General features: G+C 47.6%; 2 protein-coding genes across 6 annotated transcripts in view; one reads left to right on the plus strand and one right to left on the minus strand.

Moving 5' to 3' along the window:
* The window catches only part of gramd1a (GRAM domain containing 1A), a 39,720-nt gene extending 39,368 nt beyond the window's left edge, over positions 1 to 352 (plus strand). For all 5 annotated transcript variants that reach the window (XM_061241325.1, XM_061241353.1, XM_061241344.1 and 2 more), the window contains one exon: positions 1 to 352. This exon is cut by the window's left edge and continues 1,601 nt beyond it. The gene's annotated coding sequence lies outside the window, so the exon portion shown is untranslated.
* Positions 353 to 2,137: 1,785 nt separating this feature from the next.
* Positions 2,138 to 20,000, minus strand: part of scn1ba (sodium channel, voltage-gated, type I, beta a) — a 23,851-nt gene continuing 5,988 nt past the window's right edge. The window contains exons 2-6 of the mRNA XM_061256655.1: positions 14,906 to 15,072; positions 10,601 to 10,838; positions 8,820 to 8,961; positions 6,805 to 6,876; positions 2,138 to 6,700 (exon numbers count right to left, since the gene is read on the minus strand). Coding sequence (XP_061112639.1) covers positions 6,810 to 6,876; positions 8,820 to 8,961; positions 10,601 to 10,838; positions 14,906 to 15,072 — 614 coding nt within the window. The 3' untranslated portion in view covers positions 2,138 to 6,700; positions 6,805 to 6,809. The remainder of the gene's footprint in view (positions 6,701 to 6,804; positions 6,877 to 8,819; positions 8,962 to 10,600; positions 10,839 to 14,905; positions 15,073 to 20,000) is intronic.

The following is a 20,000-nucleotide window of genomic DNA, read 5'->3' on the forward strand; positions in this document are numbered from 1 at the left end:
CACACACACACACACATGCACACAGCACGCACACACGCACATGCCCACGCGCAGCCACCCACCAATGCAGGAACACACACACACACACGCACACTCACTCTCACACAGACTCCTCTTTTTTCCAACTGCTCTCTCCCCCTGGTCACTCCTCCGTGGGTCCCCCCCTCCTGTGCCGAGGATCATCTGTGTCAGCGTGTGGGGCCTTGCTGGGCGTGGCCTGTCCGCCACTGATCAAAGCCATATTTATTTGGGGGCGGGATGGAGGGGCGGGACGAATGTACTGTACTGTACCATAAAGGTTTGATTGTTCCAGATGCTGTGCTACGAAGTAAGTCTAAAATATGCAACAGAAGGACGACCGTGTGGCTGTTTTTTTGTTCTGCGTGTCTGTGCCTCTGGTGTGGAAGTGGTGTTCCTCTAATTGAGCGGTTGTTGTGTAGCGGTTCTGCGTGAGGTCACGGAAAAATGGGGGAGTATAATGGAACTACGACTTGTGATCTTCCATTACTGCCTGTAACCGATATCCACCAATCGCAGTGTATGTTGGTAAAGACCAGCTGAACGACGGGAGAAAAGGGATTGGTGGATATGTTGATGATGATGTCTGTGGTGCCTCTGGGAATAGCTGGGGATAATAAAATGCGTGTCGCACAGACCTGTCTTGGCAAATACACCAGAGAGGCGCGCCGCTAATGACAGGTGCTTACAGTGAACTGCCCCCGTAGGCCAGCGGAATGAATGCAGTGTGTGAAGTTAAACCGTGGCCGGTTGCCCGGTTCGATGATGCGTCATTGGTGATCGCGTTACCGAAAGTCGGGCTCAGTCAGGGCTCTGCATTCCATCTCCCCAGCGACACCCACGGGTAGATCCGGTGCCCAAATCGGCAATGAAGATTGCACATAAATGCGCCTACTGTATACATTCTTAACTGCTCATTCCAAATTTTGTGGGGAATCGAGATGTTCAGAGCTCAAGTTTGGCACCAAAATTATATTTTAAAAAGAGATTCAAAGTAAGCCGTTCTGCAAGAAAATAAACTGAAATAAATAAATAAAGATGCATCCCTGGGATATACTGTACCTGCTCATTTTCCCCGGGCAGGGCCAGTGTACCTTTTCGGCTGGCCTGGCGTTGTGGAATGCCCAGCTCAGGAGCAGCATGTTGTGGGTCACGTGACCTGGGCAGAGTCGGGGATAATTAACCACGGATGGGTTGCCGTCACCTTCCTCACAGGCTCCGCACATGAGCTCCACCAATTGGGAGTGCGTACGTAAGCACAAGTAGAAGAATGCCAAGTGGTGATTGGTGGTATCCCCTGCGCTCATTCCGAACACTTTTCCTTGCTTTTTCCTACTCCTAGCTCCACCCATCGGGAGAGGCTAGGAATAGATGAAAGAAAAAGAAGTTGAGATGGGGGGAAATCGAGAAAACGTGAATGAGAAGAATAGAATGTTCATGCTCCTTCAAAACGTCAGTTACGGAGGTGGTAGTTGGGGAGGGGTCGATCGTTTATACGTCGCGCTTTCCGAAAAAATACTTCCCCTGAGGATGAGTGGATATTTCCTGGCTCAGCGGAAAGCTCTGGAGTTCCAGACTCAAAAACTTCTAGCTCCTGGAAGGAACACTTAATGGGAGGGAACGTCCTTCGAGATGGCGGACCTGGGTGGATTTCCGGGTCAGGAGCGAGGGTTGGAAAGATCCCAGTGCGTGTGGTGCGGGCTGTCGTGTGTTCGAGTGTTCGACGGCCTGCCCTGAGGCTCACCGTACTGTGATCCTGTCCCTGTCTGCAGCCCCTCTTCTTTCCTCCTGTCCGTGTATCACAGTGACACGAAAAGGAGGGCAGGGCGTCCTGCTACCCATCGCTGTCCTCAATAGTGCACCGACACCAGCTTCATATCCACAGCTTCGTCAACATTATCCTCCGTTCTAAGATTGATTAGCCATGTCTGGTCAATGTGTTGTGTGTGTATCATCGATTAGCAATGTCTGGTCGATGTGTTGTGTGTATGATTGATTAGCCACGTCTGGTCGATGTGTTGTGTGTATGATTGATTAGTCATGTCTGGTCAATGTGTTTCGTGGTAGTAAGTAAAAGATGGAGAAGACAAACATGGAAAACACCAAACGCACACCGCTGTAATGTTGTTTTAATTTTTTTATTATTTCTACATGTTTTTGGGCAAGCAACATTTCCACATCTACATACCAAGTGCAAAACTGAATCCTGTCCAAAATGGAGGAAATTGATTTGAGTGCATTACTTGCATTGCAAAGTTGCTTTGTGGGACTGTTTCACCAACACATAATTACTGAATTCCTTCACAGCAGAAAGGGTGTGCATTTAGACGTAAGAGTAGCAGTTTTCGTTTTTTCAGTAAAGACGGTTAAAAGCATGTATTGCCACAAAGTGCCAGTGGACAGAGGTGTTTGATATGTTATCACACAGAGCCAATCTTCAATTAAAGGATGCCATTTTGAACACGGTAACATTAATTCACACAGGAATCGAGATAACGGACCGAAGTAACCTATTCCGCAGTTAACACTGTTATCGCTGGTTCACAAAGTGTGAAATTGAGACGGTGAGCCAGTGACCTACCGCCAATCAACAACGTGATTGGTGTGGATGAGAATATTCCAGAACTGTACTGAAAGGTACTGTACAGCACTGATGTGTAAAACCTTTGTCTTGTACCCCTGTCCCCATCCCTGTCTCTCAGTCCTGGGAAGTGTACCTCCCAGTGACCCCCCCGTCGTTTAAAAAAAAAACATTTTAAGGACACCCTCCATCCCCCCTTTAAAAACTTGACATTGTCAGTTTGGCAGTGTCGTGCTACTGAAGGTAAGCCCCAGTTGGTCAGGCAGTGAAGTGCTGTCACAGAGTATAACCAACGGGAAATGGCTGCCTGAGGATGTTCCCATGGTAACGGGAAACACTGTCACCTGTGAGTAGCTTTGGAAACCATGGTAACAAACAAACAATGCAAATGTCTGCCCTGCTGAAAGAACTGCTGATGCTAGCTTTTGAAACAGCTGGTAGCTGGTTGACCAGTTCAGACCAGCTCCCAGCTCGACACGGTTTAGCTGTTTGACCAGCTCATACCCAGCGAGACCGGCTTTATGACCAGCTTGGCCATGCTGGTTGACCAGCTCAAACCCAGCTTGAACAGTTCAGTTCTCAAGCTGGATTTTACAGCAGGGTTGTACTATTATCAGTGTAGGCATTTTAACAAAATGTAAGCTATGAACTGGATTTCCTCAGGGGGGAGTACTCTGGGGAAAAGGGAACGGGGAAACTGGAAAATTAACAGTTTGTATAATGTCATCAGTTGGACCAAGTGCAACATTTCAGTCAGATCTGCTACATAGTCAAACGAAGAAAGTTACCAATGGTGCATTTGCTTAAGTCACATAAGTGTACTTTTGTTGCTCAATCTGATATCAGTGATAGAACTATCAACGATTTCCTTTGGTTTGCAAGAATTGCATAGCCTAATATTTCTGGGCGTAGAACACTCTGGCCTTGTAACGCACACATACATACTAATTAAACCAATAACCTGGATTCATGAATAGCTTTCTTAAGAATTGGCTTAAAGTGAGGAAAAATACCCACTGAAAACTTGCAATATTTCTTTTTTTCTTCTTTTTTTTCCCACCCAATTTTCTCTTGCTATTTGGAACACCCCAATTGGACCCAGCTGCAGTCAGTTGATGCTGGTGGCCATAGAAAAGCTGAAGTATTTGATGTCAGCAGCTGTCTTTTTTCCCCACACTGTGGCTCACAAGCCAAGCTGGCACAGGGGCGAGTTAGAGGAAGATGCTTCATGTTCAGCTTTATCAAGCACACCAGCAGGGGTCACTAAAGGGCAATGAGACGCAAACCAACTGGAGCCTCCCCAACCCGGGTGACCGTACCGCCTACTGGCCTTTCAGTCTCGCGGTCTCAGGCACAGAGATGGCCTGCATGGTTGCTAGGAAACCCGGACATGGGGCGGGCATGTGACCTTTGTTGCAGATATAAAAGGTTTACTAACCCGGAACGGTGCAGATTGTGCTGCAAAATAAACCTCATGAGCCTTGAGATTCAGCTGCTTCAGTATTTTTTATACCTTTCAGGAGAGGTGGTATTCCTTGCTAATGCTCAGCACTTTTCCCATAAGTACACAGATGAATAATTACTTTGAACTCCCATAAACAGTACAGCTATAAGGCTGAGTAATACGTGAATCTGCTTACTCCTGTATTTAGCACAGCATCAATTATATATTTGTGCATTTGTCTAATGGGATGTGGAATGCATATTTAATGCCTTCAGATGACAATGAATCAGCTGCCCTACTAATGTCTGTTAAGTAGAATATAACATGCAGCAATTGTGGTTTTGTCTTTTAATTTGGCTTCTTGACTCAAGTTCCCATTGGCCATGTGTTTCACTTGATAATTAGAGAGGATGTTAATTCATATGAGATTCTGCCAAAAACGGAGGAACACCGATCCTTCATTATTTTCCACAATGACACCATCCTAAACCTTTACTTTCTCTTGCTTTACAGGTTGAGTACATTCATTAATTTAAGCCACATTCTTAAACTTAAGAGCAGGCCCAGCCAGCCCTGTTCCTGGTGATCTGCCTTCACGTCAAGACTTCCATCCATCCATCCATCCATTCATTCATTCATTCATTATTCTAACCTGCTTATCCTGAACAGGGTCGCAGGGGGGCTGGAGCCTATCCCAGCATACATTGGGCGAAAGGCAGGAATACACCCTGGACAGGTCGCCAGTCCATCGCAGGGCACACACACCATTCACTCACACACTCATACCCACGGGCAATTTAGACTCTCCAATCAGCCTAACCTGCATGTCTTTGGACTGTGGGAGGAAACCGGAGTACCCAGAGGAAACCCACACGAACACGGGGAGAACATGCAAACTCCACACAGAGAGGCCTCCTTGCTACCCACTGCACCATCCGTGCCGCCCTCAACACTTCCTGTCGATGATAAATAGGCTCACCTGGTTCTACAGATAAGCAGCTCAAAGAGATCTCATGCTGCTGGGTAAGGGGTGCTCTGTTAGGGTTTTGAGACAGGACGGACTCCAGGAACAGGGTTGTGCAGCCGTGCTAAAGAGGGAATGAAACGCTCTGAATTCTCCACCCTCAGGTGTGGAAACATGTCAGTCCTTTTGGCTTTCATGAATACAGGCATTTGTGTTTTCTCACAGTTATAAATAAATTCAGCAGGGATACAGTTTAATGTATTTCTGACTCACAGTGTTTTGCCAACCACACGACTCATCTCCGAGGCCAAGTTTTGCATATCTAAGCCATGGATTTGGGACTTATTCGGACTCACGCACATATAGACATTTTAATGGGGATTTTTCTCACAATAAACCTACGTTTCGTTATAAAGCGCTGCTAAACTGGGAGTACTGGGGGTTAAAGAAGCGCCAATGAATATTTCCTTCTATGAATATGTGTTTTCCTTTTCTGCCAATATGGTGAAAAATGATTTCTTGGTCCTAGGTCATATCACGGAAGAGAATGCAGCTTTAACTTCCCTTTCCGCTCGTCTTCATGGTCCAGAAGCTACAGGTATGTATTTTTAACAGGTAAGAGCTGTAGGTGTTCTGTGATTACACACAAATGACGAAATGCATGCACCATGCAGCAGCACATACAGAAGCACGGCGTTCGGTAAACGATTTCATCAATTTCATTACCAGGACCCCGTCACATGAGTCCCATACGATCGGTGCACACGGGTCTATTTTTCACAAAGATGGGTGTGTTTAAAAAACAAAAAAAGACAACAACATTGAATACCGCTGCAATGCTTCCAGAAGGTAGCGAGGCAGTGCTTTGTCCGTGGAAGGATAGCCCTGTTATTCAGGAGTGAGAGGTGATGCAGTAAATACAGGTCATTATTCCAGTGGACCTTCCAACCCACCCTCTCACGTAGCATCCCTCTCGCTTGCAGCTTCTGCAATTCCACCGTGCAGATAAACTCTGCAGAAATGTTTTCCTAGTAGTCACTTACAATTCTGATCTAGCTTATGCGTTAACCTATCCGATTACTTTCCAGTAGCGCTGTCGAAGACTTGACAAAAGCAGCCGGTAACACCACCGATGTGTGGACTTAAGATGCTGTTATAAGCTTCTTCTACACATCTCTACAGCATCCTAACTGATGCTGAGTTCACTTTACACAGCAGGATGATAACGTACATATGAAGCCAGCTAATTTCTGGGTACATCGATGGAGAGAGAGTGCTGTGCATTTACACCGATAAATATTCATATTATCTCTTATAGACCTATATAATGTAACAAGATATATTCTCAAGATGTGTACATAATTATATATACATATCATATTCAATATTACATACATGTTTTACACGAGCATGCTATTCTAAGTCTTTGTTTCTTCAAAGGTCCTTTCTTGCCCTTAGTTGTCAGCATTATTATTCTCTGTGGCAATACATTTTCCACAGATTCAATGAAAATCTTCCTGTTTGCTTGATTTAGTCACTGTTGATAGCTGGAAAAGGGAAGGGTTCTTCCTTTTCACATTGTATTCACTGAGTGATGAGAGGGGCGGTTGGGGGGTGGTGAGGACTCGATTCGGGGCGAGGGGAGGTGAAATTTGGGGACGAGGCAGTAGTAGCGGCGGCCCCTTTTATGGCCCTGGAATTGTAAAACGGGACATCGATAAAACACACAGGATCCTGGGTGAGCACACGTCCACCAATAGACGGACAGCATTGGGAGAGACGCGGGGAAAAACGAACCTGTGCTATTCCGCCACCTGAACGCCGGCGCAGTTATCCTTACTCTCCGACGCGATAGCTAAATACTCCGCTCTGAGAGAGAGAGAGAGAGAGAGAGAGGGAGAGAGAGAGAGCAAAAGGGAGAGAGAGAGAGGGGGGAGAGAGAGAGACAGAGAGAGAGGGAGTGAGAGAGAGCGTGAGATAGGGAGGGAGAGAAAGAGAGAAACAGAAGGAAAGAAAGGGGCAAAAGTGAGCCACATAGAAGTTAGCACAGACTATTGGAGTTTCACTCAAGCAGAGTTTTATGTTTCTGAGGATGGGATTACAGCAGAAGCAGAGCAGATGGAAGACTGCGTGGCTTTAGGCACCCGTGCCCATAGATTGGGGCCTTTGGCAGCAAGCCACCAGTTTCCACATCGAGGCTAGAAAGCCAGCAGACGCACAACCTCTGCGTGCACGTACACCCTGCTCCTGGGGCGACTCCGGCCTCAGAAGGAACAAAATGAATGCGCTCTCTCAGAGGAACATCCACAGACATAGGACCAAACATCCTTCAGCGTAGCCCAAGAAGAGGAAGGGAGAGAGCGAGGAGGAGGAGGAGGGCAGAGCTCCAGAGCTGGGTCGCTGTGGCCTTATCTGAGGATCTGAGGATCCGGCGAATTCATTGTCATGTTATGTTTCATGTTTGGTTCTTGTTACCATTTATTTCTTAGTCTTGCCATGTCATGTTATATAATTTATTGTCATAATTTCGCAAACCTATGTCACAATTTATGTTTGTTTCATGTTATGTGGTCATTGTTTAGCATACACTTTTTTGTGTCTTTCTGCAAACCTTGCATTCCTGCTTTCTCTCTCTCCCTTTCTGTCACTCGCGCTTCCCTGATTGTTTCAATTTCCCTTGTCTTCTTACTAATCTACTAACTTTAGATCAGGATTGGGTAATACTAACATTCTAACCATGTGTTCATGTTACCTTACGTTTCTTGTGCATGTAATTTACTAATTTACTAATGCTAGGGCAGGATAGGTTTATTACTAACGATTATTAATTACCTCGTTAACTTGTCCCCCCCCCCTCATTGTCTACCGGTTACGATCCAAGCCTGTTTATTGACCAAAAATTATTGACTTCTGTTTTGTTGACCATTACCTGCCTGTACCACAACTTTGCCTGCTGTCTTTGTGCTTTTACCCCGCGGGGCAGAATTCGGTCTTGACTCTTGCGCCGTCATCGACCCTGACCCTGCCTACCATCCACCTGTACTTCTGCCCCATTGACAGCTTTCCTGGCTACTGGACTTTTTTGCATGGTGTACCGATTAAGAGACTGCCTTCTCCCTCGGTACTGTACTTTGGTTTCGGCTGGATTTTACATGTTTGAACATTGCCTGTTTTTTGACTACGCTCACTGGACATTCCCTGAATAAAGCCCTGACGGGACTTTATTTCACCCCCTTTGGAGTCGTGCATTTTGGGTCCAACCCCCCACGCAATCAGACTGCGACCAATAATCAGCATGAGAGATACATTTTCTTTCCTTCAAGTCTTTCATTGGCTAAAGAGTGCACACACCTTGTTCTCAAGGCCTTAATTGGCTGCTGATTGAAAGGAAACCACAAATACCATCAGACACTGCGACCCTCCAGGACTGGAATTAAACATCCAGGCACTGCGGCCCTCCAGGACTGGAGTTAAACCTGCAGACACTGCGGCCCTCCAGGACTATATTTAAACCTGCAGACACTGTGGCCCTCCAGGACTGGAGTTAAACTTGCAGACACTGAGGCCCTCCAGGACTGGAGTTAAACTTGCAGACACTGAAGCCCTCCAGGACTGGAGTTAAACCTGCAGGCACTGCGGCCCTCCAGGACTGGAGTTTGACCCCCCCCGGTTTAAGGGGAAGTTTTCCACCCCGTCAGTTATCAGCTGAGCTGTTGCCACTGGTCCCCATGGTAACAACGTCTTCCGGAGAAGGAGAGCGAGGGATGAAGGAGGGAGGAGAGGACGGAAGCGGACGGGAGGGGTGTACTCACGCGCTCTCTCTGAGGGCCTCCTCCCCAGCCACCGAGATCTTTCTGTAGCAGTACACCATCTCCACCACCAGCCACACCTGCAGGCCGATGATGGACACGTACATCATCACCTCCGACAGGATGGACGCCGTGCCCCTGGTGGCTGCAGGGCAACAGAGAGCGAGGGCATGTGTGATCAGCAGTCAATACGTGTGTGTGTGTGTGTGTGTGTGTGTGTGTCAGAGAGAGAGAGAGGCGGGCAAGACGTCATCAGCAAGCTATTGAAGCAGTTTTACTTGGGCAAGGACACCCCCGCCCTTCCTGCAGCAGGCCTGGCCTCCACAGCCACATGAAATGGCAACAACGTCAGCAGCAGCGATGACCCTAACCACCCCACCCTGGCATAATCATCACTGATCTTCCATAGACTGCCTTGATGGTGTGTGTGTGTGTGTGTGTGTGTATGTGTGTGCATGCGCGCGCAGTGTGTGTAAAAGTGTTGGACACTCAGGAACCTGAGCTAACAGCAGTGTTTATGACACAACTGAATACGAGGTACCTGTGCTTTTTGCCGCTATAACAAGGTCAGGACTAGCAGATGAGCTGATAAAGTCTATGGGCAGTGTTGTGATCAGTTGTGTTTCACGTCACTGCTGCTTGACAGTGTTCCAATCTGGGCTCTCGGTGTCGCCAAAACAACCTGTTTCCTTTTTACAGAATTCACAGGAGGGATTTGCCAAAAAAGCAGCCAGTGCATGTTTTTTTTTAAACGCCAAACACCCAACCTTGCTCTTCTCCAAAGTAGCTGGAACGAGTCCATCTCTAAATGTTTAATTCCAGTTCAGGGAAGGATAGAGGAACACTGGTTTAATGTTGCCTGTCACAGTGCTAAAGTACAGGCATTATACCCAGAGCGCTCTCTCTGAAATGGCCCATTCTACTCTGCTCCTGCTCTGGGAGGGCCACACATCCATCCATCCATCCATCCATTATCTTAACCCGCTTATCCTGACCAGGGTCGCAGGGGGGCTGGAGCCTATCCCAGCATACATTGGGCGAAAGGCAGGAATACACCCTGGACAGGTCGCCAGTCCATCGCAGGGCACACACACCATTCACTCACATACTCATACACTCATACCTATGGGCAATTTTAGGGCAATCTCCAATCAGCCTAACCAGCATGTCTTTGGACTGTGGGAGGAAACCGGAGTACCCGGAGGAAACCCACGCAAGCACGGGGAGAACATGCAAACTCCACACAGAGAGGCCCTGGCCGACCAGGATTCGAACCCAGGACCTCCTTGCTGTGAGGCGGCAGTGCTACCCACTGCACCATCCGTGCCGCCCCACGCGTACATCCACTTGTTTATTCAGCTGGGGCGTAATTTAGGGGATCTTTAACCAGATTAAAGGGTCACTGCCACAGAGACTCACCCCCGGTCTGGGACTGGTCACTCTAGGCCAGTCCTGGAAGGTCATAGGTCAAATCCCTGCTCCTGCTCTGTGTTCTTAACAAATGCATCAGTTGTGTCTGACGAAACCCTGCATTGTCTCCTGCTTAGTCTAATCAACTCTAAGTCGCTTTGGAAAAAAGCGTAATGCAATATAATGTAATGTAAAAACAATCAACGGACAGATCAGTTTGCCAAACACAGAACACGGAAGTTCTCCTTTAAGCATTTGAGAGTTTTAATAAGCATGTGCTTGCACACTGCCTTCCCCAGTGAAGCTGAAGGTACACTGCAGAAATGTTTTCACGGCGCTGAATGCCACCCCGAGCCGGTCGGTCTGCGGCCTACCCTTGGCGACCACGTTGAGGGTGATGAACTTGGTGGCGTTGGCGCGGTACTCGTAGTTGCCGAAGTTGAGGGTGCGGTCGAAGTAGCAGCGGTAGACGCCCGTGTCGTTGAAGGTCACGTTGAGGATGTAGATGGACCCATCCTGAAGGTCACTGGTCCTCTTGCTGCCGTTCCAGTGCAGCCGAGCCCAGAAGCGGTCGTCCGTGACCATTTCGTTCTGGTACACGTAGCTGTATATCTGCGGGGGGGAGGGGGGGGGGGAAATGCGTGCGGTGACATAGCCATAACAACAAGCGAAAATCCTCGTAAGCACTTCTATGACACTGCACCACAGTTCTTTTTACAATCCAAGTTACTTAATCTGAAACTCATGGGTACAGCTGGCAATACAACCTGCAACCTATATGTTACAAGGTCAGCTCTCTAAGCATTATACTCCACTGGTACCTACTGGCTTCATACTCCACTGATACCTACTGGCTTCATACTCCACTGGTACCTACTGGCTTCATACTCCACTGATACCTACTGGCTTCATACTCCACTGGTACCTACTGGCTTCATACTCCACTGGTACCTACTGGCTTCATACTCCACTGGTACCTACTGGCTTCATACTCCACTGGTACCTATAAGGCTGGCAGAAGGCACGTTCTGCACCAGGTGGCTGTTCTCATCAAATAATTTGCAATTCGACAAAAGAAAATGGCAGCCATTAAAGTGGTCTCCTATCTTTCAGCCTCTGTGTCACATGACCTTCTGCCTGGAGTCATTTTAGTCACTAGACCAGCTGTCTCAGACAAGCTGCCACAGGCGACAGCCACACGTGCATCCGCTTATTTATCCAGCTGGGACGTCCTTTGGGGGATCTTTGACCAGACTAGAGGGTCACTGTGACAGCAACTCACCCCCCTCTCTGAACCCAGGAAAGGCCCTGAACCCCCAAGGCTGATCCAGCCAGGAATAGCTTCTGGAAGGTCATAGGTCAAATCCCTGCATTGATTTGTCTTTACATTGCTTTTTTTACGGTTATTTATGTGAAGGGAGCCAGCACAATTTTTAATGATTGTTTTAAAATTGTTTTCTAATACTTTACATACATAATCTGGTCACTTTTTTCCATTTCTGATATACAGGTATGTGGTTTACATCTTTTTTTTTTGTTTATAATAGTTTGATTGAGACATTCACTGAGAATTCGCACAGCTTTCCAACTGAAGAAAAAGGCTTCGTCAGACAGTATGGACAAACGGACAAAACGGTGGATCGGTCCAACCAAAGGCTCGTTCTAGCCGCAGTTGTTGTTTAAGGTCTTTTAAAACAGTTTCTTCAGAGCAGGGCGGACCGCCAGGGCAATGCCGTTTAACAGCGGGGCTGTTCTGAGAGTGCCCGCGCGCTCCATCGCAGGAAGTGCAGACTCGCAGCTGGCACTGCGAAAGCGCCGGTCATGAAAAATGCATGGCCCCCCTCATAATAAATGCATCACTCCCATTTCACCGGAGCGAGGGAGACACAACTCTGCCGCCGTTCCGCTAGCCCCAGAGCCGCCGATTCGTCACCACCGCACGGGCGCATGTCCTTTTTCCGTCACGCACCACACGGGTGGGACCGACGTCTCATGTCCGGCGGATTCAGAGCCTGGTTGTCATTGGAAACGGAGCCTGTGGCCCGGACGGGCTCGGGTTTTCGCCGGGCCCTGCAGCAGAACGGCGATGGTGACGGTCCGCTCTCTACGTTTATCCAAACCAATCCAAGCGGCGTGAAGTTTTTAAAAAAATGCAGCGTAGTGGTTAAGGTACATGACTGGGACCCGCAAGGTCGGTGGTTCGATCCCCGGTGTAGCCACAATATGATCCGCACAGCTGTTAGGCCCTTGAGCAAAGACCCTTAACCCTGCATTGCTCCAGGGAAGGATTGTCTCCTGCTTAGTCTAAATCAATTGTATGTCACTTTGGATTAAAATGTCAGCCAAATGACATGTAATGTAATTAATTTGACATGTAATATGGGGCTGAGCATGCCCTCCTCCCAACCCCCGTGTGGAACGGCAAAGGGGCGTCGCGTGTGACCCCCACAGAGGGTACACAGCCCTACTATTGCTCTAAGACATCAGGCGTTCATAGCCCTGCTACACCTCTAAGACAGGCGTTCAGAGCCCTTACACCTCTAAGACATCAGGCGTTCAGAGCCCTGCTACGCCTCTAAGACATCAGGCGTTCAGAGCCCTGCTACGCCTCTAAGGCATCAGGCGTTCAGAGCCCTTACACCTCTAAGGCATCAGGCGTTCACAGCCCTGCTGCACCTCTAAGACAGGCGTTCAGAGCCCTTACACCTCTAAGACATCAGGTGTTCAGAGCCCTGCTACACCTCTAAGACATCAGGCGTTCAGAGCCCTTACACCTCTAAGACATCAGGCGTTCAGAGCCCTTACACCTCTAAGACATCAGGTGTTCAGAGCCCTGCTACACCTCTAAGACATCAGGTGTTCAGAGCCCTTACACCTCTAAGGCATCAGGCGTTCACAGCCCTGCTGCACCTCTAAGACAGGCGTTCAGAGCCCTTACACCTCTAAGACATCAGGTGTTCAGAGCCCTGCTACACCTCTAAGACATCAGGCGTTCAGAGCCCTTACACCTCTAAGACATCAGGCGTTCAGAGCCCTTACACCTCTAAGACATCAGGTGTTCAGAGCCCTGCTACGCCTCTAAGACATCAGGCGTTCAGAGCCCTTACACCTCTAAGGCATCAGGCGTTCACAGCCCTGCTGCACCTCTAAGACAGGCGTTCAGAGCCCTTACACCTCTAAGACATCAGGTGTTCAGAGCCCTGCTACACCTCTAAGACATCAGGCGTTCAGAGCCCTTACACCTCTAAGACATCAGGCGTTCAGAGCCCTTACACCTCTAAGACATCAGGTGTTCAGAGCCCTGCTACACCTCTAAGACATCAGGTGTTCAGAGCCCTGCTACGCCTCTAAAACATCAGGTGTTCAGAGCCCTGCTACACCTCTAAGACATCAGGTGTTCAGAGCCCTGCTACGCCTCTAAGACATCAGGCATTCAGAGCCCTTACACCTCTAAGACATCAGGCGTTCAGAGCCCTTACACCTCTAAGACATCAGGCAAATGACTACTAAATAACAAATTATTATTTTTATTTCCTTTGTTTGTCTAACAAAAAAAGACAATCAGGGTTAGGTTTTCTGATCTGGAAGTGTTTTCCCAGTGGTGCTAGTCCAAGGAAAGGAATGGATATACAATTGCTCCATGAGGCTAAAACGAGGCTGCTGTCCAGTGATGTGAAATTGAATTATTCCAATAATAATTTCCCAACAAAGGGGACTAATTTATGGGTTTTGATGTCCCAGCATCTCTGAAGTGAACAGAAGCAGTACACTCAATCGTGGCCTGGCCTGTGTCCTTATCAGACGGGCAGGGAGAGAGATGACCATCTGTCCCATTTTCTCATTTTATGTAGACAAACGTACACAGTCTCACACTCACCACAAACAAACATGTTTCAGCATTGGGTGACAGCAGCACAAGACGCAGCTCAATCAGTTAAACAGCGATGAGCCAACCACTGACGTGCAGCTGGGCGATGCAACAGCGGCCATTTTGCACCAGAACACTCGATACACATCAGCCGAGGTGCAGAGGGAGCGTGACCTTAGGCAGTAGCACCGGGCGATGATTAGGCGGCAGGTTGAGAGAGCCAGGTTCGCCACTTCGCCACTTCGTGCCGTCTGGCGCCTCCCCCTCGCCACACCTGCACTTCACGCTCACGACTGCTGTCTGTCCTGGTCCCACGGTGGTGGAATGACCTCCCGGTGAATGCCAGAATGGCAGAGTCTCTGACCTCCTTCAAGCGCAGACTGAAGACCCATCTCTTCAGGCTACACCTTTCCCTCCCCAACTCACAATCACTGTGATTAGCCTTAGACTGTAATGGCACTTATGTATAGATATCGTTACTTGTATAGGTATTGTTGTTTTTATTGGCTGTTGTTGTATTCTAGCTGCCAACTGTGGTATGCTAGTTTGAAAGTTGATTGTACTCTTCAAGGGTTCTGATATTTCTGTATGTTTACACTAGGACTTGGAACTGTACTGTCCTCTCAGGTCTACTTTTGCACTTGTTCTTGTGATTGATTTGCACTTTGTTGTACGTCACTCTGGATAAGAGCGTCTGCTAAATGCCACGTAATGTAATGTAATGTAATGTAATGTAGGTTAGCCGGGACAGCCTGTTAGCATACACCAGCCTGTAGCCTAGCCTCTCCGCAGCGGACAGGAAAACACTCACCTGCGTGAAGTCGCTCTCGTCTCTGGCCTTGAAGTACCAGTCCACCGTGGCGGTGGCAGGGACCTCCAGCCGCATCTTGCAGGAGATGCAGCCCAGCTTGAAGCCCTTTCCCGCCACCGCCTCCGTGTCGGAATCCACCTCCACGCAGGCAGCGTGGCAGGCAGGCGCTGGAGGAGAGACCCAGAGACCGAGTCAGGCTTGCAAGGCCCACACCCTGCCACCCACCCACTCTCCCCCCCCCCCCACCTTTCATTTAAAACCTCATTTTCATATACACAAAACCATAAATTATCTTAATGCTCGCAACACAAAGTATTTATTCGGAGGACTGAGGACCGAGCATTAAGCAACCAAGTCCATGTCTCACAAAAAGAGTCATCCGCTTAGCTAATTCAGATTCAGAAAAATAAAGTTCAGTTTTATGGGCTTTGTGCTCGTATTGCTCAGATTTTGCATGCTTTATTTAGTTTTTAGTTTTTTTTTGCACGTTTATTTCCTCTCTTGTAATCAATATGGTTATTAATCTTTGATTAGGAGTCTCCACAAAAAAGTAATGCTGGAATATGGAATATTATGAGGTCCCAATTATTTAGCCCTCAACAAAAGCTTGGGAAAACTGATACAAATTTTGAGGGGAAATAAATTGCCAGTGAGCAAGCTGAAACTTGGGAGTTTCATATCTGGGCATTCATTATTTCTGAATATTTTATCTATATTCATATATAGATGTATAAATCTATATATGTAGTAAAGTAAAGTAAGCAGTCATTGAATAACACACCTGTGACTCCAACAGGTTCTTTTTCACACAGCTCACTGTAGTTTGGCCAGAGCCGTCTGCATCGCTCTGAACCAATGATCTTGCGCTATTTTCAACTTTGACATCTGGAGATGTTTCTCAACCGTTATAAGAAGGGGGCAGGAGACACACAGCAAATACGGTCAAGTAGCAAGAGCCAAAAGGCCACATGAAGCCAGGGAATGCAAAGTAAATGATCATTTACTCCACTATCTTTTTAAATTAATGCTGACTTTTTCCTTTTATTATGGATAATTGGAACTTATAAAGTTGCTGCAGTCCACACAGTTTACAGTAAGTACATTAGTAGTGATTTAATACTGACAGAGAGTGAGAGACAGGGGGAAGGTATACAGACACACTGGGGAGAGAAAGAAGGACAGAGAAGGGACAGTTTAGACACGGCACGACACAGTGGCAACTGCGGAAAGGGAAGAAAAGAGAAGAAGAGAAGGACAGGAAGTTAACACAACACCACAATCACAACGTTACATCTACTTTGGGAGAAGGAGAGGGCAAGATCAGAGAGAGAGAAAGAGAGAGACAGAGAAAGGGGGTTAATAGTCGCACTGTAGAAAGCAGAAGGCACACAGAGAAATAGAGAGTTTACAGTGTAATACAATTGCAGGGCAACGACGAAAATCAGCTTCCAGTCCAGAAACTTGATATTTGATATTTGAGAGACAGAGAGGTAAGGAGGATGAAAAGGATCTATACTGACACACTGAGCAGGGTTCAGGAGGGGTGGAGAGGATAGGGAGGTGCTGAGTACTAAGAGAGAGAGAGAGGGAAGGGAGAGAAAGGGAGAGGGAGAGGGAGAGAAAGGGAGAGAGAGAGGGAGAGAGGGAGAGAGAGAGAGACAGATTCAGCCCGAGGGATGCTGATGGTGCTACTGAACTAAATTTTTCTGTGTCCATCCAACGGAGATGTGTCAGGTTAGGTGTGTACGGTAAGGGTTTAGGGTAAGGGTTAGGTGTGTACGGTAAGGGTTTAGGGTAAGGGTTAGGTGTGTAGGGTTTAGGGTTAGGTGTGTACGGTAAGGGTTTAGGGTAAGGGTTAGGTGTGTAGGGTTAGGGTTTAGGGTTAGGGTTAGGTGTGTACGGTTAGGGTTTAGGGTAAGGGTTAGGTGTGTACGGTAAGGGTTTAGGGTAAGGGTTAGGTGTGTAGGGTTTAGGGTTAGATGTGTACGGTAAGTGTTTAGGGTAAGGGTTAGGTGTGTAGGGTTTAGGGTTAGGGTTAGGTGTGTACGGTTAGGGTTTAGGGTTAGGTGTGTAGGGTTAGGGTTTAGGGTAAGGGTTAGGTGTGTACGGTAAGGGTTTAGGGTAAGGGTTAGGTGTGTAGGGTTAGGGTTTAGGGTTAGGGTTAGGTGTGTAGGGTTAGGGTTTAGGGTTAGGGTTAGGTGTGTAGGGTTAGGGTTTAGAGTAAGGGTTAGGTGTGTACGGTTAGGGTTTAGGGTAAGGGTTAGGTGTGTACGGTTAGGGTTTAGGGTTAGGGTTAGGTGTGTATGGTTAGGGTTTAGGGTAAGGGTTAGGTGTGTAGGTTTAGGGTTTAGGGTAAGGGTTAGGTGTGTAGGGTTAGGGTTTAGGGTTAGGGTTAGGTGTGTAGGGTTTAGGGTAAGGATTAGGTGTGTAAGGTTTTGGTTTAGGTTTGGGTTAGGTGTGATGTCGGCCATGTAGATGACAGCTGGTGCTTATGGAACTCGTTGCAGTGGTGGTTGAGGTGTGTGTGTGCGCGTGTATGTGTGTGGGGTGCTGAGTGAAACCCTTATCAGAAAGAGACAGGGAGACGAAAGAGAGGGAGAGAGAGAGAGAGACAGAGAGGGAGAGCACCACACTGCAGAGCAGATGCTATTAAACACCAAAAACAAGCACAGAGCTCAGAGGGGGAGGTGGAGCGAACAGGGGGAGGAACGGCCGGAGATCAAAGGAACGAGGGATGCCATGCTGACAGGCCGCAGCGCAGAGAGGGAGAGAGTGAGGGAGCGGGAAAAAAAGAGACGCGGAGCGAGGCTCATACATAATTCAGCCCGATGCCTGCTGGCCTCACTGAGTGTGACATTAAATTCCTTTAATGCCACGGAGCGCCATTTCGGCTCTATCGCGTTTCAACGGGGGGATTACGTTACGCAACTGAATTCTGTGAAACTGCTGGTCGCTGGGAAAGCATAAGAGAAGCCATCTGTGCGCAATCAACTTATGAGTTCATGATTTTTCCATGATGCAAAAAAAAAAAAAAAAGAAAATGAAAGAAAGAAAAAGATGATTTGTGAAGTGAACAGGCTGCCCTGGGCCTGTAGACCCACGCGCACAATGCCCATGTGCAGCCCTGCGGTCAGGGGAGACAGGGCCTCCCTGCCGCTATGGCTGATTGGCAGCTGACGTGAGGCAGGTGTGTGGGCACATGCCCCCAAAGGGAAATACAGCCCATGCCCATTACCCAGCATGCTCCACTCCAGGGAGGAAAACCAGAGACGGCATGAGTCACACTCTCCTGTGGAAAAATACAGACACACGCATACAAACTCACATGCACACACACACACACACACACACACACACACATACACGCACACCTGTACACACATACACACACACGCACACCTGTACACTTATACACACATGTACACACGTTCACACACACACACACACACACAAACACATACACACACCCACACCTGTACACATACACACACATGTACACACACGCACGCACACACACACACACGTACACACACTCACACACAAACACGTACACACACCCATACCTGTACACACACACACACGCACACATACACACCCACACACACGTGTACACATGCACACACATTTACATGCAAGCACACACACATATACGCACGCACACACCTGTACACATACAAACACATGCACACACATGCACACACACACACACACACACACACACACACATGTACACACACAGTGTACTCTTTTTCCACTTCTCTAAGTGTATTTCTGGATTAAAGATGTCTCCTCTTTTTTCCTCCTGAATATTTAACAAATGGGGAAACAGAGTAGAAAGAAGCCTTTCATTTGCCCTTCTCTTCTTCTATACAGGCCTCCATGTGTACACACACATACATACACACACATACATGCAGACACATACACACACATGCACAGACACATAAACACACACACACACATGCACGGACACAGACACAGGCATGCACACACACCCACACACAGACATAGGCATTCACACACACACAAATACACACACACATTCAGACACACAGACACGCAGACACACACACACGCAAACACACACTGGCATTCAGACACACACAAACACACACACACACACACACTCAGACACACACATGCAGACACACAGACACACACACACATTCAGACACACACACACACACACACATAGTACAGAGTATCTGACAGATTAGCCCACTGTATGTGGTTGAACTGGCATGAGAGCTGCCAAGTCCCACGAGGAAGCAACGAGGCGTGATGTTCAGGCAGCAATTCCAACAATTAAAGGTCTCTTTCTCCCTCCTTTCTTTCTCATCCTGATTCAACCCTCCATCCCTCTCTCTACCTCCCTTTCCCTCCCTCCCGCTCTCTCAGAGGCTAAGGCCGTGCCCTGAGCGTTTTCTCCTTCAATCACTCTATTTTTAACGAGCCCTTAGCTCCACTGGTTATGGAAATATGTCCCTTCACTGTTCCTGTCCCAGTGCTCGGAGGAAGTCCCCGAAATCCCCCAGGGGGATTTATGCAGTGTTGTTACCCGTTTAAAGATCACGGGAGGATCTGCTTCCTCTGAGTCTCTCCCACAGCAGGCATGGCTCACAGTAGCACTTATATCCCTATATTACGGCCATAGATGTTGTCCCGTGCACAGATGTTGTGCCTTGCATGGTAGCCAATCGCCGTTGGTGTGTGAGTGTGTGTGTGTGAACGGGTGAACGAGACACATTAATTGTACAGCGCTTTGGACAAAGGAGCTATATAAATCCCAACCATTTACCATTTACCATGACAAATTGTTATCTTGCTTTATTGAAGAAAAAAGAGTACACACTAAAATGGGCCAAGTATATTTGTAAAGTAATGGGCCTGTCAGTGCCATGGGTTAAATATTAAAAATAAAGTATTTTGACTGATTTTTAAATATTTTGGCACAATACTGATAATTTTAATTTGTACATTTCTGATCATTTCTGTTGATTCTCACTTTGTTTGCAAGAATACATATAATCTCTGAACACTTAATGAATAATAAATAGTTCTAAAATAAGTAAAAGTATAAGTGAAAAGTAAGCTG

The sequence above is a fragment of the Conger conger genome, chromosome 1 (genome assembly GCF_963514075.1).
Source record: "Conger conger chromosome 1, fConCon1.1, whole genome shotgun sequence".
Classification (NCBI taxonomy): Eukaryota; Metazoa; Chordata; class Actinopteri; order Anguilliformes; family Congridae; genus Conger; species Conger conger.